Raw genomic sequence first — 26,529 nt, 5'->3', positions numbered from 1 at the left:
GCCCACAGGTGCCCGCGGGGCGGCGCCCAGCACGTTTTCTCCAACTGACCTGCGGGAGACGCGAAGCTAGGGGGCTCAAGACAGACCACCAGACGCCCGAACAGCGAAACCAAAGGGAAAAGGCCCAACGGTTCACGAGGAAACGCCCACCAGGCGGCTGAGAAGTGGCCTGACCCACTGTGGGGCGCTGGGACGGGTCCCCGGGGCCTGGCGGCGCCGGGCAGGGCCCCGTGACCTCGGAGCGCCCCCGGCTGGGCGCACGTGCACCCCCGGGCGGTGCCCCCGCACGGCGCGCGGAACAAAGGCGGTTACGGGCAGTCCGGCCTCGCTCGGTCACTCAGCTCCTTCCGAACGCGAGGCTCGAGGGCAGCGCCGGGCCCGCGGCCTGCAGCCAGCTCGGGGCGGGCAGCAGTGCGCAGCACGGTCGGACACGAGCCTCTAGGCCCCGCTCAGACCGGACCCGGCGCAGCTCCCGCCTCAGGAGGGCCTAAGGAAGCCACCTGCCAGGAAAGGGGGGTCCTCAGGCCGACCCCAAACGCAGGCGGGGCCGCAGCCGGCGCGCTGAGGACGGCCATGCCCACGGCCGGGGGACCCGGACCCACCCCAGCGGCGAAGGGCCGGCCACCCGCTAGGAAGACGTTTCCCTCCGCCAGACACGCTGTTTAATGAGAAGCACACAGGTCCATCTTTCCTTTGGTTTTACGTGGCACCCAAACTCCCCGAAAACCCAACCCTCCCGTTTCCAAGTGGGGCGGGAGAGGACGCTCGGCAGCTGGCCCTGCGCACCTAACCGCTTTCCGAAAACTGCCCCGGCGCCCGCGGGGCTCGGGCTCGGGCTCAGCCCCGGGGCCCCGGCACGCCGGGCGCCGTCAGGGACTCGGGGACTCGTTGACTCAGTCGGGGTGGTCTACGAGGGCTGCCGGTGCGAGGCCTCCGCGCCCAGCCGAGAGGCGAGCGGGACGGCGGGGGGCCTACAGCCCCGGGAGGGCACCCGGGGCGGGGCGGGGGCAGCGCTGCTCCCGTCCAGGCCCCGGCCGACTGTGTCGCCCTCCGGTCTCCGAGGCGCGCGGTCGCAGTGGGTCTTGGGGTGCCCCACCGGGTCTCACCTCGCGACCCGGGCCCCTAGGAGGAACGGGGGGCGCGCAGGCCCGACCCCCCCACCCCGACCCCAGGGCACGGGACCCAGCCCCAGGCGCACGAAGGCCACGTCCCCCGGGACGGACGCCCGACTCTATGGTCCGCGCACAGGCCCGCCGGCCCACGTGACCTGAGGCAGCCAATCGGGGCGAGGCCTCCGGCCATCGAGACGACGGCGGCCCGGAGCTAGAACGGCCCCGCTCGTCCGCTTGCAGTCCATTTCCCGGCCCCGCTCCAGCGCTCGCAGCTCGGTGCTGCCGCCATCTTCCCGGAGGAGAGGACCAGAGGCGAAGGCGCCCCTCGCTGCGGTCGCTCCGCACTCTTACCGACACCTGCCCTCCCCCGAAAGCCTCTCTTCTCCTCAGCAGCCACTTAGCTCCTTCTAAAGAAACTCCTTTCCCCCCACTCTAGTTACCCACAGACGAAGTATCACGTTACCTGTTCCAGTCTTACCAGCGTAAGGAGATCAGGCTCACAAGGTGGGAACTGTGGCGAAACAGGGACAAGCCGCCATCTTGGTAAAGGAGAAGAGGCTACGCTTGACCTCCCCCCCACCCCCAGCGTCTATATGGCCAACCGCCGTGGGAGGGGCACGGCGCCTGCGCAGAGGCGGAAAGCGCGGACCGGCCCGCGCCTGCGCACTCAGACGCCGGCGCGTGGGGGAGGGGCGGAAAGCGTTGGCAAGGGGGCGGGGCGACGTGCTGACGCGATCCGCTTGGCCGCGGGGCGGGCGCGAGCGGACGGCGGGCGCTGGGTGGATCCGCGGCGCGGTGGTCGGTCCTGTCCTGCCCTCGCTCCTCGGCGGTGAGTGTCTCGCCGTGGGTCTCCGCCGCTGCCGCCGGGGTGCGGGCTGCGGGCCGACACAAAAGGGGCAGGGGGCGCGCTCGGGGCGGCAGTGGGCAGTCCCGGGGGGCGCGGGCCGGGGCGGCCGCGCGGTGTGGGGGAGGGGCGGGGGCCTGGGCCGCCCGCGCTCGCGCCCCTCCCCCGGTCCTCCGCGGGCCCTCCCCCGTCCTCCCCTCCGCGCCCCTCCGTCCTTTCCCCGGGCCCCCGCCCCCCGGGAGCCTTCCGGCGGAAGCGGCGGGGTGTGTCCCGGGAGAACCCGAGTGACCCCTCGCTTGCCGTGCGGGGTCGTCCGTGGGACGGCCTCGGTGGTCGGCCTGGGTGCCGGACCTGCAGTCGGGGTCCGGGGGGGGGTCCGGGGCGGGGAGGGCAGATTGCGGGTCGTGGCCTGTCGGGCGCTTTTGTCGTGTGGCCGTCCTGTTGCCGCCCCGACGGGGACGCGCCGTGCCGCCAGCTCCTGGCAGGGAGGCCTGCAGGAGGCCGCGCCGCCCCTTTGACTGCGGGCGGCCCCTGGCCGCAGGTATCGGGCGGGGACGGGAGCCCCTGCCCCGTGCAGGGCCTGAGGCGAGGAGGCCGGCCTGCGGCTGCCCTTGTTTCCGTGAAGCCCCGGCTCTCGCGCGGGCCCCGGGACCCGCAGGGCCTGGCCACCGTTTGCTTTTCGACGTTTTTTTTGCAGTTTACCACCCTAACCTCGTCTCCCCTCCGAGACACGTGACCCAGCCACGCGGAGCCGGCTCAAACTGCTGTGGTCGTTCTCAGCTTTGGCTGTGGCCCAAACCCTTTCTTACGTCTGAAACCCGGCTACCTCCTGTGCTCGTGCGTGTCCAGCACCATTTCTGGGAGTCAGGACTGGGACGGGTAGATTTCCTCCGGCTGCAGTAGGTGTTGGCCTTTGTCACCCTGACAGCGGTTGTCCCGTAGACAGCGGAGTCCTGTGAGGGGTAGGGGATGTGTATTTAGTCACCCTTACCTGTTGCCTAGCACAGTGACCCCCGTGGAGTGAGTTCTCAAATATTTCTATTTTTTTAATCCTCACCAGAGGATATTTCACCCATTTACTTTTTATTTTTTTAGAAAGTGGGGGGGGGGGGGGAGAAACATCGAAGTGAGAGGGACATATCCATTGGTTGCCTACCACTCCCGCAGGTGACGAACCTGCAACTGAGGTACATGCCCTTGACCAGGAGTCGAACTTGAGACCCTTTGGTCCAAGGGCGGCAGCTCTGACACAGGGCCACACCGGGCAGGCCCAGATATTTCCTGAACGACTCGAGTTGTTATAATTCCTCAGGATAAACTTAATGTTCCAAAGCAGCCACACCACCATGCCGACAGACGCGGTGGTGTAAGGGGTCGTGCCGCCTTTCTGGTGTTTGTAGTTGGAGCTTCATGGCTTCCATTTGTGGTAGTTGTGACGCAGGCTTTCTTTGCACCACCCAGCATCCTAACTTGCTGTGTGTGCTGCTTTGTCCAATCTTGGCCATAATCTCGACTATAAAGGGTATTCTGGTATTTCTTTCCACTGCCTATCTTTCTCTCACCCAGCACCGCAGCCCAGAGTAGAGAAAAAGGCTTTTCGATTGGGTCATATTTGCTCCTGAACTAGCAGGGTGACCGAGGGGGGTGAGGGGAAACCTTCCTCTCACCATTCATAAGTGTGATTCAGGTTGCTTTTTACACCCAACTCAAAAGACAAACTGCTGAAAAAGAAAGCTTTTGTTGTTTTTCCAGAGGGAGGGGACACCAAAACTCATTGAGTTGAATCCGTTTATATAGTTCAAATTTATCCCATTTTTTGCTAGTGATCATACATGTCACTACATAAAATGCATTTGATTGTGGGGTGCTTCCCCAGATGTTATTGAGGGTGTTACATGGTGTATTGTACATGTACCTTCTTCAAATCCAAAGAATCAATGCCAGAACATTCTATGGGCTCTGGACAAGGGAGTACGAATCTTCCAGGTCCTACATTGCAGGGTCGTTTTGTGGACTGGGATGACATATATAAATAGAAGAGTAACATGCCAAAAAATGGTTGTTATAGGTAGTCCACCAATATAAGTGCCAACCAGCAAGGTATGTTTCTATTGCCAAGACTCCAGTTTTACCCATCTCTTTTTCATCCTTTGTTTTGGAAAAGTTGGTTTCCTCTGTGTGTTTGGGTTAGAGTATTACTTTGTGGAAAAAGGAAGCCATCAATCAAGGAGGAAAAAAAAAATTAAACAAGTTATAGCATCTACAATGCTAGGTTGAACACAACGTGATGAATAAAACTTTCACTTGACTGCATTTTTGAGGTTTGGGGGATCCAATTGGTCCGCACCCAAGTTAAAATTAATCACAGTGCTTCAATTTGGTATGGATCTCACTGAAAACCAGGTGATTCAGTCAATAGCATAAAGCAAGGGTGGGGAACCTTTTTTTCTGCCACGGGCCATTCAGATATAACATCATTCTCAGGCCATGCAAAGTTATCATCCAATGGCCCTAGCTGGTTTGGCGCAGTGGTTAGAGCGTGGGCCCATGGGCTGAAGTGTTCCAGGTCTCTCTCACATCGATGTCATGTGTGTCGTCAGTTGTCGTCGTCCGTCCCCCGTCCCCGTCCCCGTCCCCCCCGGCTGAAAAGCAATGGGGAAAAAAATTCTTGGGTGAGGATTAAAATCTATGTATGATAAAAGCTCCTAGATTTATTGAATTTCGAGTGCCGCCTGCGGTTGCCTTGGCAGAGCCAGACCAAATGATTTCTTGGGCCATATAGGGCCCACAGGCCCAACATTCCCCACCCTTGGCATAAAAAAAAGCAATCAGAATTTTTAAAAATTATGTAACTGCGGTGAAGAAAACTTAAGCAACTTTTAAGAGAGAGTTTTATAGTAGCTGTTTACAAATCAAGCTCTATTAAAACAGGGAGGTGGGAACCCTGGTGGGGTGGCTTAATTGGTTAGAGCATTGTCCCAATACACCAAGGTTGCAGGTTCAATCCTCAGTCAGGGCACATACAAGAAACAGCCAATGAATGCATAAGAATAAGTGGAACAACAAATTGATGTCTCTCTCTCCACTCCTACTTTCACCCCGCCTTTCTCTCTCTAAAATCAATCAATTTTTAAATGGCCCTGGCCAGTATTGCTCAGTTGGTAGGGTGTGGTCCCGTGCACCAAAAGGTTCCCAGTTGGATTCCTGGTCAGGGCACGTGCCCAGGTTGCAGGCTCGATTCCTGGTAGGGGGTGTGCAGGAGGTGGCTGATCCATGTTTCGCTCTAGACGTTCTTCTCCCACTCTCTCTCTAAAAGTCATTTTAAAAGAAGAAAGAAATGAACAAAATAACTCAATAGAAGGGTGAATAAATCCAGGAGCTGGTTCTTTGAAACAAATTCCTTAGATGGCCCAGTAAGAAGAAAAACAAATACATATGGAAAAGAAGATATAATCACAGGCACGGGAGACTACGTGTATCAAGACGGCCACACATTTGAAAATCTGAGGGAACCAACTATTGGAAAACCTTACTAAAACAAATACTACTGAACAGCCCAGTAAAGTTCTACCAATGAAAAGGGGCCAAGACTAGACAGAATTAGAGCTGAATTCCATCCAACCCCGAACAGATAATGCCAGTGTCATGTAAGACACTACTTAAGAGAGGGAAGCACTGCCAGTTTATTTTATGGAGACAGCACAACTTTAATAAACCCAGGTGGAAACCTAAGAAAAAGTGAGCTAGCTGTAGGTCTGTCTGATTAACGTAAATGCCAAAATTCTTGGTGAAATATTTGCTGGCAGTTAGATTCTAGAAATGTACCTGAAGCATGGCTCTTTGAGCAAATTACAGGAGAAACTCGTGTGTAGATGCTGAAGAGGCACGAAAAAATTCAGAACCAAGTCTAATGGAAACATCAAGTGAGGGCTTTACCATAATCCAGCAGCTGCTTTTCTCTAGTTCATCTGCTGCTCTTGCCCAGCATTCCCACTTTCTTTACTCCTACCTTAATTCCACCACCTAGGCTGAAAGCACTTTGGACAATCTAGGTCCAGCTTCACCTGCTCCTTATCAGTAGTCCTTACTTTGAGGGCTAGGCTTCACCCAGTACTCCCCCTTCCCACCCTTAGTGATGATGTGTCCTAGCAAGAAATACGTAGTTTATGGACTGCATATAAGTATTAATCTGACCCTCCTCCTCCTTTCCCCCTCATTCATCCAGACAGGTGAGAGTAGGGCTTCCAGTGGGCCGCTGAAAAGGAGCACCAGGAGTATAGCTGTTCTGTGACACAATACCATAGAGTTAAGGCTTGCGAATCCTGTCTTAACCTTGGTTAACTAAACAGTACATGAGGGTGCAGGGGCCTCATTTCTTCAGAGGTGGTTGGAAGGGAAACTTAGCCTGTAGTATTTAGGAATGTTAAGGTTTCAGAGTAATAGGGGGCAGGAAATTGAAAGAAGCTTTCTAATAAAGTTTCTAAACTCCAGAGGGAATAAAATTTGACTCCATATCTCTTTGTTGCCAAAAAAGTTAGGCCCCAAACATTTCCCAAAGTTTCAGGGCTTCTAAAACTTTCATTAAAATTCCACATAACTCTAAACTCACATTTCTCAAACGCTCAAGTGCCTTCAGTCCTTTCAGTTTGCTTATAAATATAGTTCACATTGCTCTGTGTGCCCCAGTGTCAAGATGTTCTCAGGAGCACTGGGAGTCTCCCACAGCTGCCACCCCTTTCTCGTTGAAAAGGTTCAAAGAGAGGAGGAGACCCAGCCCAGTTGCAGAGGTCGAGAAGCTTGCCTTCTCCTGGTGTGACTGTGACCATAGGCCTGAAATGTACTCATTATGAAAGAAAGTCTGAATATTCTTGAAAATATGGAATGTTGTATACATTGTACATAGGTCTGTATTGCTGCTTTCATGAACTAATTACTCATCTAATTTGTCTTTATAATGAGATGTTATTTCTGGGGAAGTAGTTGATGTAATTGAGAAGCTGAGTGAAAACAAGCCGTTGATGCCTTATGTGTAAGCAAGTCTTTTTCATGTCAGTTCATCCTGAGTTAAATAGGTGTATGCTTTATGGAGACATGTGTATGTTTTTACAGATTGGCTGAACTTCACTGAAGATGTCTAAGGTAAGAACATGCTCCTGTATCTACAGTGTGAGGAGGAACTGCTTTATGTTCTCAAACTGTTTACAGTCAAAATTTATGACTCATTTTTAATACAACTGATCTATTTGATTCTTTAAGGCAAAGTTCTAATTTAATTGTCCTAAAAAGCTTTGAGATTTTCCCTCCAGATTTTCAGTTTCTTGTTTGTAAATACATCAAGAACAATCCATTTAGCGTCTGTTGACAGTCATTCCCAACAGATTAATCAAATAATAATTTAAAATTCTAATTTATCATGATGAAATTGATGGGGCTCTTCGACATGATAAATTGGCTTATATTACCTCTTGCAGATTAGCGCAGAGCCTCTAAATAAATTACTTCTAAAAGACTTGTCGAGGAGAGTAGAACTTGTTGAAATTGCAAGGTGGTTATTTCTTTTTGCCTTTTGTTTTTGAATTTGGGGTATTAGTATCTGATGCATAAGCATCATGCTAGTTTTGCTTTTTATACAAGTATTACTGTGGAATACCAGTAAGAAGATAAAAGTTACCCATAATTCTGTCACCCAGAAATAACCACTGATGTCTTATAAATGTTCTTACTACTCGTGTGCACATGTGAATATACGTTTAGAAAATAAATAAATCGATGTCTTGATTTCCTCCCATTTATAGTGTGCCAGTGCCCAGTTCTATAGCTTTACTGTATCCCATGACCACCTGTCCTTATCAGGTGTCCATCTGTCAGGGAATATTGACACTTAGCATTATCAGCTGTATCTCATTCTCAGTCTTCTTTGTCTTGGTCTTTGAAGGTAAAGATTCAATATCCCACTCCTAAGTTGTGACTTGTTCCGTGGAGCTAGGACTATAACAAGGGGGATGACTATTTCCTGGATACTTTACACAGATGCATCACACCTAATACATTTATCTTTTTATGCGTTGTTTAATTGCTTAATGGAAATGTAATTTTAGGTCAGCAGATAGGTATGAAATAATACTGGGTTGGTTTTTCTTTTTAATAATGTTTTTAAGTGAATACCATTAGTTTTTGATAGAAGTGACTTTTTGAAAGTGTTACTTATGTACTGTGTATATTTATATTTAATTCATGAGAACTAATAACGCCTATGTTTGTCACAGCTTGATTATATCTTATAAGCAACTGATAAGGTATTTTATTTTTTTTGTAAAACCTTATTTTAGCAACAACCAACTCAATTTATAAATCCAGAAACTCCTGGCTATGTTGGATTTGCAAATCTTCCTAATCAAGTTCACCGAAAATCAGTGAAAAAAGGTTTTGAGTTCACGCTGATGGTGGTCGGTAAGAAATTAACTTTTACTTTCAAGCTTATTAAATATGTGGCTAGCTGCCTTCCCAACCTGCGGTTGTGATAATAGCATGACCTATAAAGTCAAAGGGAATTCCTTTATTCCTTTGTTGGCAGAATCAAATAACTTGGGAATTTGGTGGGGAGGGGGAGGAATTCTTTAGAAAATTTTGCTTGAGAGTAAAATTACAATTTTTCTGTCATTTATTTATATGTAGTGATAGCTCGTATTCATCATGGCAGCCAGCCTCCACAGTGTTGCCCAGTGATCCTTTCCTCCTGGTGTTCATGCAGCTTTCTAGTCCCCTCCCACAGTGATAGATAGGGCTTACCTGTGTCGCCAGTAGGTCATTGCAGAAAGGAAGGTGTGTGACTTCGAGACTGGGTCACAAAGATACTGTGCCGTACCTTGCCTTCTGGCTCACTCTAGGGGCAGCCAGCCACCATGTTAGGAAGACACTCAAGCAGCCTTGTAGCAAAGTCCCACATGGCAAGGAGCTAAGGCCTTCCATAGCCATGTAGTGACCTGTTTCAGAAACATCCTCCAGCCTCAGCTAAGCCTGTGGTTACAGCCATCTTGGCTAACGTTCACTATTACTGCATGAGAGCCCCCCCCCAAGCTATAACCACTCACTGTAGACAATCCAAAATTCCTGACCAAACAGTGAGATGATAATAAATGTTTATTGTTGGTTTAGGCTGCTGAATTTTATAGTAATTTGTTACATCTTAATAGATAACTAATACAAATGTTTAATTAGAAGTATGTTTCTTTAATACTCAAAAAAAAACTCCTTACATTTTTGTAGTGGATGTATTTTAAACAAGTAATAATTACTGTACAAGTTTTTTTAAATTATTATTTAAAGTCCTTTGAAATTGAATGGTTACTTGATTTTTTTCTGTTATCGGGTATATTTTTTCATGGGTTATAACATATATTGTTTCTGCAGGACCGTAACAAGCTTAGCTTTCTGCTATGAACTATAGATTTGGCTAAAAGCCACTGGCTTTGATAAAAATACAATATTAAAAAGTGCTCAATCCAAAAGAAAGCAGGAGAAAAGAGGAGATGAGACAAATAGAAAAAATGTAGCAAAGTGACGGACTTGAACACAACTATGTTGTTAATTGTATGTCAGTGGACACAGCAAAGTAAAAGGAAGGATCGGTGTCTAGCAGCAGGAGGGCAGGCCAATGAATTGTGGACCCAGGGGGTAAAACATGGCTCAGGAAACAGACTTGGACTGTTGGTGGGTCAGCAGCACAGAGTAATCCCAGAAGCTAATTATGCTGAGCAAAAGCAGCCAGACAGAAGGCGTGAATGAGCTGGAGAATGTGAAGTTGTTGAATAGTCAAAACCAATGTGGAGTGAAAGCAGATTGATGTCTGCACACGGTAGGGGCTAGGAGGGTAACTCTTGAGTGGTAGGGAGATACTGTATCTTGAGTGGAGTTTATCAGAGTGTATCCTGTTGTCAAAACTAATCCAACTGTCCTGTTTAAATGAGTGCCTGTAACTATATTTGAGATACATGTAAACCATACACAATCAGTGAAGTGGGGGGGTAACGGTTAAGCTGGGTAGTGGAACACAACCAGAAAGTTAACCAAAAATCCTCAACTTTTTTATTGTAACTATTAGCAGCTCAAGAAAAAGGTGTATCAGGAAAATCCCAATACACCCAACTTGTAAGTCGGGGGTTATTGGAAAAATGTAGTTTTTAAAAATTTTGGTAGACTTCTAAGGAAATGAGAAACCTCACAAAATGCCAAAGCATATGGAAACGAAAGACCACAGATGTTTGGGCAGCAATCTGCAAGGAATTTGAAATCGCAAACAAGTTGTTTATAGACATCAAAGGAGGAAGCTGGTGGCAGGTCATCCATAAGAGTGTGTGATGACCATGCTGCTGAAGGGTCTGCTCAAATGGTGACAGTTGATGATAACTTATATCAAGTTATTAGTCTCCCACAATCGTGGGATGGTGGCTCAATTTATAAGAAAAGCAAGATTAAAAATATAGTAAGGATTGGTTCAGTGAAATTCTCACGTGCCACGCGGGAGGCCCGGGTTCGATTCCTGGCCAGTGCAACTTGGTATGCCTGGCCAGCGTGGCTCAGCGGTTGAGCATCGACCCAGGATCCAGGAGATCTTGGTTCGATTCCTGGTCAGGGCACATGCCTGGGTTGTGGGCTTGATCCCCAGTAGGGGGCGTGCAGGAGGCAGCTGATCAAAGACTCTCATCATTGATGTTTCTTTCTCTCCCTCTTCCTTCCTCTCTCTGAAATCAATGAAGATACATTTAACCTTTAAAAGACGGCATTTAAAAGACAGCATCATACAAACTCCATATATTTTCCAGGATCAACTGTACAAATAGTGGTTTCTTTCCTTTTGCCTGTAAAAAAGAACGTATATGCTTAGGTTTCGGAGTATTTAACCTTTAAAAGATGGCATTTAAGTTCCGTCAGCATTTAAATTCGGCCAGCGGGACCCACTCCTTGCCCGGAACTAAAGTTCCCTTTCTTCGGATAAAGGTTAAAATATATATGTATGTATAGTTTATTGCCAAATATGTTACCTGGTAGAAAGTCAGTAGGATGCTCAGTGTGACCAAATTCACAAGAGCATTAGAGTGAAACTGAGAAAACAAAACGCTTTAAGCAAATATGCCGATGTAACTGTAGGTTCAGGAGTTCTGCACGTGACAGGAGTTGTTTGGGCAGAAAAGCTGACCACTTACACTGAGGCCTTCAGGAAAGGCTGGTGTTACACGTGGAGGAAACAGTTTCTTGTGTTGATTAGAATCAAAAGTAAATGTGAATAAAAACTCCCCCAGGCTAGGAAGCACTTTATTTCCTGGCATTCCCAACTTGGCCTAAGTGTTTGTTTGTTTGTTTGCTTGTTTTTTAGCCCAGGTTTGGAAAGGAAAACCTCAGCCCTGGCTGAGTGGTGCACAGTTGGTTGGCGTGTCATCCTGTATACCAAAAGGTGGCTGGTTTGATTCCAGGTCACGTCACATGCCTAGGTTGCAGATTCAGTCATTAGTTGGGCACGTATGGGAGGCAGCCAATCAATGTTTCTCTCTCTCTTTCCCTTCCTCTCTCTAAAATCAGTAAAGACATCCTCCAGTGAGGATTAAAAAATAAATAGAGCCTCAGATTAAAATCTGAAGCCTCTGACTGTTCGCCTGATGGGATCGAAGTTGTATTGTAAAAGCAAGCCCCACTTTTCTCACCATTGCATATTTTTCATGTTGTGGCGCCACCTTGTGCCTGATGCTGTGTATTTCCTTCTAATGGGTGCAAACGAGCCATTTTATAAATTTTGAAGACCACCACGCCAACCAGTCTTTTGCTGTCACTATTATTACAGGTTAACTAAATTAAGATTGTGGACTTCATATGTTTTGTGTAAAAGTTTTGGACAGTGATGCGTTTACACTGGTCCAAATCTCTTGTGTGTTTTCCCCATTTAAAGGCACCTATTTGAGAAACTACCCCCTAGAGGAGAGAGATTAGTGACAGTGGAACAGAGCAGAGCTACGCACTCTCAGAATTCAGCTCAAGGACAGCATCATGTTCTGAGTTAGTAGATTATTTGTAGATGTTACCCCAAAGCTATCCCAAGTGAAATAATCACACCCTTAAAATTAAGATTCAGAATTTAGAATCAGCCACCAGGGTTTTAGGACTGCCTTTTTAAAAGAGGCTGATTCTGTTCTGACACTTTTTCTCAGATGTCTTCATGATAGTCCCCTTTCCACTGTCACAGGTCAGCTGGTGATAGTGACTTAGTTGTCTGCCCCACTGGACTGCAAAGTTCCACAGAGCAGGGACTTTCTGTCCTGTTTGCTGTTGTGTCCCAGCACCCAGACCTGTGCCAGGGACTCAGAAAGGACTTAGCACATGTTGGTCAGACCCCCTTCAGGTGTGTAAAGATGTAGGGGATTGCTGGAAAGTTCATTGCAAGGACAGCTGGATGGCGGTACACATTTGGTCACATTTATTCTCCTGTACCGGGACATGTTCTACACGTGAGTCTGGTTTTGCCCTTTTGATATTCCTTTGCATCTGCAAAAATAGGAGTGTAATTAAAGTGCAGTCCTAATTTACATGTTTGCACATTTCACATTCACTCTTTTGTTCCTGATTGTCTCACCAACAGTGATTTTTAAAACGTGGGTGCTCCTTCCACATCCTGCGGGACTCGGCAGGGGAGGTTCAAACCCAGGTGCCTAGGAGACAGCCAGGCACCGAGTCCCAAAGCACTTCCCATGCACAGTTATGCCCTAGGTGATAACCTACTGCAAAGTGGTGGAATCTGTTCATGCTTCCTTCAGATACAAGATTTAATTTTTGGTATTTTGCATCTCTTTGAAGTTAAATTTAAAATATTCAGAATACGTAGTTGAAGGAGATTCTTAACTCATAAAATACTGTAGTGAATACATGTTGCCCAAATTGGTCACGTTATACTCAGCAGTGTGAAGAGGGAAGTTGCCGGACATAGGCAGTTGCCAGTATTGGGACACAGAGGTGTTTAAAACAGGAAGTGGGGAGGGGGAATTGCAGAAGGTAAAGTACACAGGGTCTCGGGGTTTCCTGTTTCCCATTCCCACAGCTTGGGAGGTGCATGCTCTCGACATTGGTCAGGAGATGTGTTCGGTTTTCTGAAAATGTGATACATTAAATGATTGGCAAACTCATGATTGAAAACCTACTTTGCATTCTACTTATCAAACAGGGACCCCTCCAAAGTCCATTCTACACATTTGTGAAGAGATGAAATCATATTTCTGATCTTACCGTGCATGAATTTTGGAGCCCTACAAACTGAATTTACATTGAGGCCCTGCTCTGGGTGGGTGACTGGCCTGTGAGCACCCATCTCCCCATCAGTGAATTGGGAGAGTTGTACCAAATTTGTGGTGATCGTACGGAATCCAGAGAACGGTGGACACTTAGCCCAGTGCCAGGCCTAGCATAAACCCTTGGCAGACAGTCATCCAGATAACGTGACAGTGTCATTCTGATAATATGACAATGTGCTTTTTATTTAAAGGTGAATCGGGTCTAGGGAAATCAACTCTCATAAACAGCCTGTTCCTGACGGATCTCTACCCAGAAAGAATCATACCTGGAGCTGCAGGTATAAAAGTTCCTACACTCTCGTAAGTGTAGCTTGACATGAACGTTGCTAAAGAGTGCATGATTAATGTTTGATGCCTGACCCTTGAGTAGTTTTTGCTTTTGTTCTGATGTAAATCCAAGGAAGACGACATTTAGGTAGGGAAAGGGATGTTGCACCTATGTCCTTGGGTTCAGGTTGTAGGCTGAGTGCATATCTATGGATCCTTCCTCCGAGTTTTTTGTCTGTAGTGTGTCATAAATAGTTCCTGCCTGTGTTTTGTGTATGATGGGAGGACCAAGTGACAGCCTTACCTCTTGTGGGAAAGCTGTGTGACCATAGGTGACTGGAGGTGGGGTGAGGGGTCTGAGTGTTCCATCGCAGGACACCATTGTCCGTAAATGCTGGTTGAGTGAATTGACTGTTCACAGAGCTTAGGGCCTGGGCTGCCACAACAAAGACATATAGCCCTGTCACAGGCATTTTTTTATTCAGCTTTTAAAGGAATTCATAAATTGTTTTTTTTGTCCCAGGAAAATATAATTTCCTTATTGGTATTTTTACCTTCCCAGGCAGTCCTTTAGTCTTAGCTTCAACATTTCCCTTGTTGGTTCTGAGATAATTTGTACATAATCCTCATGTTACTTTCTGAAAACCTTCCTCACAGAGAAGTAGTGACTTTCAAGTCACTTGTTTGATGACAATAAGAAAGTAACTAACAGGTCATTTATTTTTGCAAACCAGCTCGATGTTAAGGCATGTACTCTTACTGAGTTTCTTTTTTAGAGAAAATTGAAAGAACAGTCCAAATCGAGGCTTCAACTGTTGAAATTGAAGAGCGAGGGGTCAAGCTGCGCCTGACAGTGGTGGACACACCCGGCTATGGTGATGCCATCAACTGCAGGGACTGGTAGGCACCCTGTAGGGACGACACCAGAAGTGCTGAAGGCTGTGCATGTGTTCACACCTGTTCTGCTGTATTTAAATGTGTGGTGTTGAAGAGTGATTATTGGGTGTGGAGTAGCTGGATAAGGTAAAATAATGGGACTGTTTAAGGCACATTAATTATGACATTTAAAATAAGGAATTTCACAGAGAATACATGTTTTCCTCTAAGAACATCCTAGTGAGATTTGAGATGGCATAGTCAACCCTCTGTCTTGATTTGAGTCTCAGCCAGTGGACGTGATATTGGGGTCCAGTGTTCCTCTCCATATTTGAGGAAATTGAACCTCTCAGTCACTCAAGACCTAGTGCCTGAGAATGGCTGCTCACTGGCATTTGCTCAAACAGGGAAATGCACAAGTAGATGAGAGCAGACTTCCTAGGACCCTGCCGAGAATCCCAGCTCATGTACAGAGACCCCAGTCCTTCCCGGGAGCAGGACGCACCAGTGCCCAGCAATAGATAGGTAGGGTGGGGAGGCCTCTCTCCTTCCTCGGGAGCTGCCCTCTTGCAGGTAAACCTTGGCGTCAGGGCTGCGCTGCTGCCCGTCTCCACCACCTGCTCTCGCCTGTGTTCTGCTGCTGCCACCATGCCCTTGGGCGCATTGGCAGCCCAGGCTCTCCACTCAGTCATCACAGGCTCTTGTGACCTCTTCCATTCTGACTTTACCCCCGACCCTTAGCGCTGGCACAGTTTCCAGAGATCTCCCTTTTGCCAAAAGGTTGAATCAGTTCCCACTTCTGTCTTACAGATGAGTTACAGAATTCTATTTGGTAGGTAAGGCACAGGGGAAAGGAAACTTGTTTTGTCTCTGAAGTTAGGGCTGGCCTGCCTGCCTTTTGTACCCATGATCCTCGTGTGTGTGTCTCAGCTTCAAGACCATCATCTCCTACATCGACGAACAGTTCGAGCGGTACCTGCATGATGAGAGCGGCCTGAACCGACGTCACATTGTGGACAACAGGGTGCACTGCTGCTTCTACTTCATCTCGCCCTTTGGACACGGATTGAAGCCCTTAGATGTCGCGTTTATGAAGGCGATACACAACAAGGTCAATATCGTGCCTGTCATTGCGAAAGCAGACACTCTCACTCTGAAGGAGCGGGAGCGCTTGAAGAAAAGGGTGAGTGACGGGGAGCCCTGTAACAGAGTGAGATGGAGGGGTGGGGTGGCTTTAACCAACACCTTACACTGTAACTTTTTAGTATTTTGTCTTCACAGAAGTATCAAATTACTACTGTTTCTCAAAACTCATCTTAGGTGCACATCCCTTCAGTGTTTAAAAGGTGGCTGGCATGCAGCTGCCCCGCCATTCTCTGGGTAACAGTGTGAACGGGGGTCGTCTCCCTGTTGCTCTTTGTTCCATCTAAACACTCCACCCCCCACACTCACCTGGGAACGTGTACTAATGCTCACAGTCTGGTGTCAGAAGGCCTGAGGGGCTTGCCTTTGGCTCTAGAGGTTGCCAGAAGTGGTTAGTCCTCCTGCCTTTGTGCCTCCCGCCTCCCAGCAGCCCCTGCGCTGACCGTGGTCCCTGTTCTCCCATAGAGCTTCACTTCCCTGTTTTAAATTACACACCTATTTGTATGCTTATTGAGAAAGTCCAAGCTCATACGCCATATTCTACAAATAGGAGTTCCTTTAATTATCCACAGAAACCACCACTGTTAACAGGTATCTGTCCTTCCAAAACATGGTCTCTTTATGTGTTTGTTTTTACAGAATAAGATTATGTCGTACGTGTGACTTTGCCACTTGACTTTCTAAGAACTCCCCCCACACAGACAGCATGCCCCTCGCCCTTATCTCGGCATGCACATTGTTTCTTCAGGGTGTTTCTGGGTCTTCCCACCCACCCCTCGGTCCCTCACAGCGGGAATCTTTGCTTGCTTATGATTTCCAAGAGTTTGGAACAGGACCTGGCATGCGGTAGGCACTCAGAAGAGTGTATGTGGTGAACTGGGGTCCACCTATCGTCTGTCAGTTGTAAAGGCAAGTTCTCAGAAAGGAAATTGATGCATATTTAAATACTTAAAAGATGGCTAAATTTCCCTCAAAACAGACTTGCTCCAGAAGCAGCCAGTGAGCATGTTGTCTCCGCAGCACTCCTGGTGTGCCACCAGTTTTTGTCACGTGTTTCGTCCGGGTTGCTGGTGCGGGGTTGGTCCCCGTGCTCCATGCCCTCGGCTGCATTCTCTTAGGTTTCAGAGCCTCACCTCTCTTTTCATTGACTTACTCTTGTTTTTAAGCGGTAACTCTTATGTCACCGTCTTACTTGCGTGTTCACATTTTTCAGGCTGTCTTTTCTGTAGCAGAGTTTCTGAATTGTATGTACTCACATTTTTCAGCTGTTTCCTTTACCGTCTCAGGTGACCACCAGTCTTTTAGGAAATATTCGGGCCCTTGGAGGATCCCCTGAAAGCTTCAGTATTTTTATGCTAGTCAGCATTTTAGCAATTCCTGCTTAAGGGAACTTCACCTTCAGTAGGTGTTACATTCATTTCAGAGGCAGGGGAGGGGGTGTCTGGGTAGCATGCTCTATATCTATCCTATATCCAGACACTTAGGGCTGGTTTCAAACTCTGAAATGAATTTAAATATTTTGAACGCTGATCTCTTTTATCTTGGGCCTTGTCTCGCCCTGCTCCTTATCTGGTTTCTTCCAGGTGTGTTCCTCCTTGACGTAAAGGAACCTCATGCTCTCCCGCTCTCCTTGCTCTATGGTCCGGCTTCCTCTCCTTAATCCCTTTAACTTGCCCTCACCTGTCCTGCCACAGACAGTGTGTTCATTGGACAGTCTCTGGTCATGGCGAGGCCAAAAGTCACCTTAAGAACAAATTCAGCCCTGGCCATTTTGGCTCAGTGCTTCAGTCCTCGGGTTCAATTCCTGGTCAAGGCCATGGACCTGGGTTGCAGGTTCAGTCCGTGGCCTGGGTCAGGGTGCATACGGGAGGCAACTATTCCATGTGTCTGTCTCACATCGATGTCCCCCAGCCACCCCCCCCAAAAAATCAGTGGAAAAAGTATATATCCTCTGGTGAGGATTAACCAAAAACACACAACCGGTCCGGGAGCAGTGGGTGTTCCCTGTTGGCTTGGCTCACGCTCTCTCTTCCCTTGGGTTGTCAGCATAAGAAGCGTCCAAACTGTAGAGTTAGGCTTGACTGAAGTCTGTGTGGTTGGCTAGCATTGCTCCTGGCTTTGCCTCAGATTCTGGATGAAATCGAAGAGCATAACATCAAGATCTACCACCTGCCCGACGCAGAGTCTGATGAGGACGAGGATTTCAAAGAACAGACCCGGCTCCTCAAGGTGAGCCCCAGGCGCAGGCACTGCCCTGCCCCTGCTGCCGCACTGCCCTGCCCCTGCTGCCGCCCTCAGACGGAGACCAGCACAGGCCTGTCCTGGAGCCTTGACTGAGAAATTGTCTGGGTAGGCTTGCTTTAAGTGTATGGTGACCCAGCTGGCTCTGTAAGGCTTTAGAAGTCTTAATTGCACGTTGATTTGTTTTCCTACAGTTGGTCCCGTGTGGAATATGTCTTCCACTTCCAAGTACAGCGTGCACCATTAGCTTTCCAAGTAACCCTGGGGTAGCAGCCAGGTGTCTCCTCTTTGCTGCTCCCGTGTTCTCAGTGAGCGTGGGGATCCCTGTGTGGAGCTGGTCAAACCTTGGGTCTCTTTCTAGGCCAGTATCCCGTTCTCTGTGGTTGGGTCCAATCAGCTGATTGAAGCCAAAGGCAAGAAGGTCCGCGGCCGCTTGTATCCGTGGGGTGTCGTGGAGGTGGAGAACCCGGAGCACAACGACTTTCTGAAGCTGAGGACAATGCTCATGTAAGATGCCCGTGCGCCCCCCTTGGCAGAGCCCAGCACAGAGAGCGTGGGTGTGCACAGGGCCTGCACTGTGCCTGCAGTGTGCTGCCACAGCATGATGCAGAAGGCCCCCACCGGCGGGCCCTCTGGAATGATCTGAACAGCTCCACCTGTGACCTGTAGCGCAGTACACTCTCCCTCACTGATCCCTAGTGCCTCATTTGAGGCTAAAAGTAGACTAGATTTAAACTGAGGTGGCCACACCCAGCATGGGTTGCCTCCTGCTCCAGGGAGGACCTTGTTGGATCTGCCTTGGGGGCCACCTGGGATGCCCTGCCACTGCCACTGCTGGTCAGCCTCAGGTGCTCTCAGGGTCACCCCACTCTAGCGTGGAGATTCCTCGATTGAGTTCTAGCAGCCAGAATAGCCCTTACCACAAAAACAGTGTTTCCTCTAAAAATAGATTCTACATTTATACATGTAATGCTGTTGCCCCTGAATGCAGAGGCTAAAAGAAAGAGCACTGCTAAAATCTGATCCCTCTTCAATGGGAAGAGTTCAAACAGTGGCTGATATAGATACACCGAGCAACCAGAAATTGCTCTACATGCCACGTGTGTCTCGCTTGGTTTTAGCAATTTTAGTGAATTAAAGTCACTAAAAATTCCACTTAATTTACCATTCAAGGTCTATTAAGCGTAGTGCAATCCCCATGTAAGACATTTAAAGTACATTCAGCCCCCTCAGGGATGCATTCGTGGCTGTCATGATCCTGTCAGGTGGAGGCTGAAGGGGTCACTTTAGCGTCAGTTGCATGTTTCTGAGAATGAGGGAAAGCCGGCTACTCTTTTGCCATCACTCAGTCCGTTCCCTGGATCCTGAGTGACAGGCATGTCATATTTCTGCTCCTTGAGTGCTTACATATTGTAAAAACTCGGCCCAAAACCCAGGAATGTTTTATACAGTGATTACAAGATTCCAAGTTCTGTTTCTTCAATGTTGACCCTTCATTTTGTGCTTCTCTCCATAGCTTAAGCTAATTAACTCTCTGGTATATAAATTTTAAGCTTAAGTCCTGAATACTTGAATTGCATGCTTTCTAGAAGTACTTGCAGAAAAGTGTGTTCTGTTTCAGACACCGTTTATCTAAAAATCTCCTAGTGTCTCTGTGCATCTGGCCCGGTCCAGGGATGATGGTCTCGTGCAGAGTTTGCCCGTGCCTGTGGAAGAGGCCCCGTGGTGGGACTCTTAACCTGGCCCTGCTGGGTGGGTGTCCTTCGCATTTACTATGGTAGCAAGGAGATACACCTCTGTAGACACTTCCATAGCTTTATCCCCAAATTCCATCAACTTTGTGCTCAATTTACCAGGTAATAAGTGGGGTTTTAGTCCCAGGGGTTCTTTCGTGTCCGTGATTGGTGGTTTTCTCCATGGAAATGGCACGCGCGTGGAGCCCAGCTTGGTGTGTTCTTTTCTTTTCCAGCACTCATATGCAGGACCTCCAGGAGGTGACCCAGGACCTTCATTACGAGAACTTCCGTTCTGAGAGGCTCAAAAGAGGCGGCAGGTCACTACTCAAGTCAGACTATCCCTCTCTGTCCACATTTTCACCCCAAGTTACACTGCTGTCCCCCTGTATGTGTCTAGCTCTTCTTTCTTGACCTCGAAGCAACATGATTTGGTTTCCTTCTCGAGCTATTCTAAGTTACTTGTTGCTAATTTAATCAAATTGTGCCCTTTTTAGCCTGTTAAAAGCAGCTTTAATCATCTGCATGAACAGAACAGCTTTAGATGGAAAGACCGGAGACATGTGTTGGGTGCCTTCTTAAGTGTCAGTCTGTCTGTAAATGAGGACAGACTCACCTGCCATTAAGAAAGTGCAGTGCGCCCACTAAGGTTAGGGTCGGGAGCAGCAGGTCTACTCCTCAGAAACGCACATGGCCGCCCTCACTCGGCTCTTCCGTTTTCCCATCCTGATGGGTTTTCATTTGAGACCTAATACACACCTGATAAAACCACATGTACGCATAGAACTTAATAAATGATACACGTCATTCATGAAAAGAATTTTCTGTTATAGTTCACTGAAATACACTGTAAGATGTGGTGGATCTGTGCATATGTATACAAGGTGTACATTGAAGTTTGCTTTATTCTTATGTGGTGACTAGACATTAAGAAAGGTAGAGGCAACAAGGAGATCCCACTGAGGAGCAGACAAGCATGCAGTGGCCCGGGCCAGCCTCGCGCCTGAGAAGCTGTGTCCTCATGAGCTGGGGCCTCTGTCCTCCCCCCTCTGCTTAGACCGAGAGCCTGTTCCTTAGGTTCAGTGTGATGGTCAGTCCATGTTCATAAAGAATAACTCAGAAGAGAGTGTTCTTGAGAAAGGAGCTTCTGTATTTTGAGTAGGTAAAGTCGGGTGTGTCACCCCAGCTCAGAGTTTCTCTTGAATTTTCCATCTCATGTTCTTTCACCCTTATTTCTTCATGTCGTTAGAAAAGTGATAAGTATGTGTAATTCTAAGTAGATGCGTTTCTCAGAAACAAAGTGTAATGGTATTTTGGTTACCTGTCATCAGTTAACCAACTTACATTTGTTGCAGTGTCATAATTGTAATTCCTTCCAACTCACAGGAAAGTGGAAAACGACGACGTGAATAAAGACCAGATCTTGCTGGAGAAGGAAGCTGAGGTGAGTTGGGGAGTCTGACGCTGCTCAGCTTACATCAGAGAATACTGCTCGTAACCAGCTTATTGCAGTTTTCCTCATTTTTAAGAAGGAACATATTTCACGTAGCTAATGTGCTTTATACACAGCTCTACGTAACAACGTGCCTCTTGTTTTACATGTATTATCTCACCTCCAGTAGCAACTTAATGAAAAAACTTGGAAGCAGTGAGAAATTAGTAACATGACTAATCTTGTAATATGTTCACAGATCTGCTTTCCTGTACATCAGTAATAACTGATCAGAAAATACAGTGAGACACTGCCATTCACAAACCATTAGCAAAAACTTACGAAGAAATATGTAGGACTGATATGGGGAAAGAAACTAGAAAACGGACCATTTTCAAAAACTTAAGAGAGACAACTTTTTAGGATGCTGACTACAAAGATCACAATTTTGTTTAAATTAATCTCTAAATTTAATGTGATTCCAGCAGAGTTGGGTGTGCTTGCCAAGTTTTTACTTTGAGGGGAGAGGTTGATAAGATAATTGTAATGTTTGTTTTGAAGACTAAGCAGGGGAAACACAGGAAGCTGTGGGAAATGGACTAACGAGAAGAGGCTGGCTTTGCTGGTTATGGAGAGTCAGAGCGGCAGTCACCCTGAGAGATTGGTCCAAGTGTGGGGGCTGACTCAGTGCATGTCAGGAGCTAGGTTGGAAGGGTAGGATTGTGCTCTGACAGCTGCTGTGAGATCTGTAGAGTTGTGGGGTCCAGACGTACTCAGTAAATAATCCAGGACAGGCAGCCTTTTGGAAACGAAAAATAAGGCTGGTTTCTTTGGCCAAATTAATCCAATATAGAGCTAATATTTAGATGTTTAAGACATAACCAAGCCCTGACTGGTGTGGCTCAGCTGGTTAGGCAACATCCTGCCCACCAAAAGGTTACCTGTTCAGTTTTCAGGGCACATGCCCAGGTTTTGGCTCCAACCCTGGTAGTGGGTGTGTAGGAGACAGCCAGTCGATGTTTTGCTCTCACGTCGTTTCTCTCTCTCCTCCCTTTCTCTCTCCAAAGAAATCAATAAAAATACTTCTAAAAAAAGAAAATGTTACCTGAAGGAATTTTAGGTGTAAATGTTTTAAAATTGTTGCAAATCGAGATCTTTTCAGCACATAGAAACCACAGTGGTAGAATGGATAGGGCTATCGGGACTCACATTCTCCACTGGGTAGCCTCAGTCTCTTTCCCACCTTTTAGGCTTAAAAAACCTCTCCTCTCGTCTTTATTTCTGTTTGTTAATCATTTCTGTTTCATAGTTGAATCACATATTATTATTTGCTCAGTTTTCTGTTGAGTAGTTACTTGTTTTACTGTTTTGTAAGAGTTTTTTTTTGGTTAACTCTTTGTCCTGTGTTGAGAAAGCATACAAGTGATGCCCCCCAGGACACCCATAAAGAATAAGGGACAGCCCAGCTGGGCGTGGCTCAGCGGTTGAGCATCGACCTAGGATCCAGGAGATTGGGGTTCGATTCCTGGTCAGGGCACATGCCCGGGTTGCGGGCAGCAGCCGATCAGTGACTGTCTCATAACTGATATTCTCTCTCTCTCTCTCTCTCTCCTTCCTCTCTCTGAAATCAATAAAGATATATTTTTAAAAAAGAAAAAAAAAAGAATAAGGGACAGCCTGGCCAGCGTGGCTCAGCAGTGAGCATCAGCCTAGGATCCAGGAGGTCTGGGTTCCATTCCCAGTTGGGGCACATGCCCAGGTTGCGGGCTCAATCCCCCGTTCTGGGGCGTGCCGGAGGGAGCCCATCAGTGACCTCTCTCATCATTGATGTTTCTGTTTCTCTCCCGCTTTCCCTTCCTTTCTCTGAAATCAATAAAAACATTAAAAAAAAAAGGATAGCGACCTTGCACCCAGTGACGTGTCCCTGTCTTGTGCCCACAGCTCCGCCGCATGCAGGAGATGATCGCCAGGATGCAGGCACAGATGCAGCTGCAGATGCAGGGCGGAGACGGGGACGGCACGGTTCATGGGCACCACGTGTGAGGTAGTGAGCCTGGGAGTAGCTTTGTTACTAATTCTGCCCGCACGTGAGGGCGGGTGCTGCTGCCTCCTCAAGCCTTATGTTTGGTGTGTGGAAGCTCTGTCGTTGCTGGCCTCAAGGAGAAGGGAACCACCACCTCTCCTGTCTAGGAAAGACTTTCTCTGTTTTCTAAGCTTACAAAGATATTTAACAATAGAGGAAAACCGGTATATTAAAGTAACTTTTATTAGTTAGGGTTGTAAGTTCATTAAAGCTGAAAACATTTCTTCAAAGAGAATTTTTAAAGTGTTTAACAGCTTATGCAGGCCAGAAACAAAGTTGGCAAGACAGGTGAATTACGCCAGGTGGGCAGGGTTACCCTGACAGAGGTTGCTAGCCTCCCTGTTCTCACCACAGCTCTGCTCCAACCCATGGTCACTGTGAATCACTGTGTCCTGTGGACAGGTGGGCATTCAGAGCTGTTTAGTGGCTGCTGCTGCATCACCCTGAGAGAAAGGAGATAGTCACGTGGAGTTGGATGGAGGCAATTGCTGTCCTTAGAAGAGAGACAACACAGTCTGAGCTGGCCCAGGTCTGGGAGAGAAGTGACGTGGCAGGGAGAGTGCAGGCATCTGCAGTGCACTTTAGGGACCTCCCTGTAGAGGTGTGAGGGCGTTGATGAAAAGAGGGAGGAATGTGATGACAGGAGTGACGGACTTAGGTGATACATTGCAGAATTGATAAGATAGAAGGCAAGAAGCCCAGAGTCCACCTGTCGGAATCCTCCATGACAGACGGACAGGTAATGAAAGATGGACCTAGAGGAGCATACTGGGGGCAGTGGTCACCAAATAGGGCTCCTGCCCTCATGTGGCTCATTGGGTCTACTTTAGGTATATAAAACTGATTTATAGTTTTGTTTCTTTTCAGTTTTGCAGTCCTCCCAATTTCCCAGAGCCTCATAAATGATGTTTTGATTTTGCTAACTCTGTGGTCAAATGAGGCCAACCACCTTCTGCTCAATTTGTGTTCTTTGTTATACAGAAAAATAATGCTGTTAAAGTTGATGGTCAAAGCAGCGAGCATTGCATCCCTCCCATTTAAATGTGTTGTGTTTTGTTTTTCCAGAAAACACTTTGCAAGATAAAACATTCCGGAGGAGTAAAACAGCTCTGTGTTTTCAAGAAATTGTTGGAGAGGTGACCATCCACATCTTACAGTGCCTGTGGCCCAAGAATTTAATTTTTTAAAAATCTTTTGATGTGTTCTTTTATATGAAGTGCTTTTAGCATTTGTATTCATTACTAGGGTAGACTTTATAGTTTGTGCGTGAACTTTGCATTTTCTTCCACTAACCAACCACAAATGTTAGAATGGATTTCCAGGGCTCAGTCAGCTAACACGGTGTGGCTGGTCGTGGAGGAGCACTCTTGATTTGTTTCTAGAACATTCATATTTTCCCCGGATGTTCCTGAGTGGTATAGAGACATGGACCTAGTGACATAGAAGGTACAGCAGGGCCTTTTACTTAACCTGAGCACCACGTGGAGGTGCTTCCCTGCCTTGCTTCTGTTTGAGCACAACACCTAAGACCAGTATTGCTGCTACGATACAGCACCGTTAACTCACTTGTTCCTAAGTGAAAAAGTGGAATTATCTAATGAGATATATCCTTATACTTAAATAGCTTCCTTTTAAAAACAGGCTTTTAGGGGTAAATTTTAGAAGTTTCAGGATTCTTATACTAGGTCATTTTTTAAACCACTGGGCAGAGAGAACTTGCCACAGCCACTTTTTGTAGTGTTCTCACTAATACTGGTCGTACTCTGCTATGGAAAAAGAGTACCCATAGCTCCAGTTTTCGTATTGCAACTAAGATTCTTACCAACACAATGAGAGTTGGTAAACTCTTTTTACTCCACTAATTAAAAAACAACTTTTCCAGGAATATTAGCAGTTGATCTCTTCAGAAACTGACCTTTTGTATTTTTATACTGCACTTTAATATATTTCTGTAACTGCAGGTGTAGAAGATCTGCCTCAGGAGTGGAAATTGGGATCCTTTGGTGGGTGGGTACCAAACCCAGACCTGTCACAGGCCCTGAAGTCTCAGCCCCATGAAGCAAAGTGCCATTCGGGTTTTCCTGATTTGACTTTCCTTTGTTTCTTTTTTTAATGACTTTCTGTTGGGAGGCAAATTGCAGTGCTCATTTTTTTATGTGCACACTGTCTCGCCTGTTCACGGCCATCGCCGTTTCCTTCATTGTGTGTCACACAAATCTCCCCATCAATCGTGTAAGCAAAGAGCATTTCACATGTACACGTGGGCTGGCTGCAGGTGCTGCCAGTCAGAGCGGCTTCAGGGGGTTTCCTGTGCTCTGTGGCCTTGACCCTTCCCTTCCCTCCTGGCATGTCTCCATCCCTCACTGTCTGGCACGCACTCAGAGGGTGCTGATGCTCCAGGGCCTGGCCTGCTTTTTTCCTACATTTCTTCTGAAGTTGAGAAAGTGACAGATGAAAGGAGATCTGGAGGGAGCAGGTGCTCGTTCACTATTTTCATTTTGCTCTTAACAGGAGGGGTTAAAGTAAAGAAAATGCTTTATCCGAGGATGGAGGAGAGTGTTTTGGCCAAAAAATAACATGTCAAAATGTTAGTTACAGAAGTGTGCTACAGAACTTGACCCCTCACGGTTAGCAGTTGTGGAAGTTCAGAAGCTTTAGGTTTAGGCACATTGTGCAAAGTTTTTAACAGAAAGTGTTCCATGGTTTGAGAGAACCTCCAAGGCCAATTACTTGGGTTATTTTGGCATTTAACTGCTGGTAAAAGCTGTGTAAAGGGAGGCAGGGGGACATTTGCAAGTGGTCTGTGTAAGTCCTGTGTATATGAATAAAACTCCTTCTTGGGGCTGGCTGCCCCCTAGTAATGGTTATGTGGGATGAGTGGACCTACAGCTTTACACTTTTAAATCTTTTTTCTTTTGTGCCCAAGCCTAAATAGTTTTGCTAATTGTTTTTTTTTTACTAAGCAATACTCTTTACCTATAGAAACGTACTTTGAAAACATTTTACACAGCCATTTTATATCCATTGAAACTAACCTTTCATCAATAAAGTACTATTGTTTGGAGGTTAAAGAGAGTATTTCTCATTATTGGTTCTTTCCTAGGGAAAGGGGTCAGGTCTTCTGGGAAAGGTTCAAAGCCCTTCAAACGTGTCTAAAGTCAGGTTATTTGCACCAATAGCATCAGCACCCAACAACTTTGTTTTGGCGATCCCATCCCAAAGGAAAGGGCCATAAAGACTGGAAAGGAATTATTTACAGGTGACCCGATCACTTAAAGTGAAAGCATGTCTGAAAAAAATTAGCACTAGTGAGAGTTCAATGATGTCGACTCACTAGTAAGGAATTTTACTAGCGCTCTGGCCGGGTAGTGCAGTTGTTAGAGCATCCTCCTGATGCGCGGGGGCTGCAGGCTTGATTCCTGGTCGGGGTACGTGCAAAAGTCAACCAATGAATGCATCAGTCAG

The 26,529-nt window shown here is 47.2% G+C and overlaps 2 protein-coding genes across 5 annotated transcripts in view; one reads left to right on the top strand and one right to left on the bottom strand.

Moving 5' to 3' along the window:
• The window catches only part of HDLBP (high density lipoprotein binding protein), a 52,162-nt gene extending 50,367 nt beyond the window's left edge, over window positions 1-1,795 (bottom strand). Inside the window, exon 1 of one of the 3 annotated variants that reach the window (XM_081142369.1) lies at window positions 1,591-1,795. The gene's annotated coding sequence lies outside the window, so the exon portion shown is untranslated. Of the gene's footprint in view, window positions 1-1,106; window positions 1,236-1,575 lie in introns of those variants that run through there. The other 2 variants (XM_081142370.1, XM_081142371.1) reach the window with 2 other exon arrangements.
• On the top strand, window positions 1,384-26,137 carry SEPTIN2 (septin 2). 2 transcript variants are annotated; one of them, XM_081142375.1, is made up of 12 exons: window positions 1,384-1,616; window positions 7,066-7,095; window positions 8,286-8,406; window positions 13,481-13,567; window positions 14,333-14,456; window positions 15,363-15,615; window positions 17,703-17,804; window positions 18,178-18,323; window positions 19,786-19,869; window positions 20,936-20,993; window positions 22,923-23,025; window positions 24,130-26,137. In XM_081142375.1, exons 2-11 carry the CDS (start codon window positions 7,087-7,089, stop codon window positions 23,022-23,024), a joined length of 1,086 nt encoding a protein of 361 aa, XP_080998501.1. In that variant the 5' UTR covers window positions 1,384-1,616; window positions 7,066-7,086; the 3' UTR covers window position 23,025; window positions 24,130-26,137. The 2 variants fall into 2 exon arrangements, with proteins under 2 accessions (XP_080998501.1, XP_080998500.1); XM_081142374.1 differs by lacking the exon at window positions 1,384-1,616 and adding an exon at window positions 1,846-1,941.
• The last annotated feature ends 392 nt before the right edge of the window (window positions 26,138-26,529 follow it).

Source organism: Miniopterus schreibersii (genome assembly GCF_964146895.1).
Source record: "Miniopterus schreibersii genome assembly, chromosome: 7".
In the NCBI taxonomy this organism is placed as follows: domain Eukaryota; kingdom Metazoa; phylum Chordata; class Mammalia; order Chiroptera; family Miniopteridae; genus Miniopterus; species Miniopterus schreibersii.
This window is presented reverse-complemented; position numbering and strand designations above follow the sequence as displayed.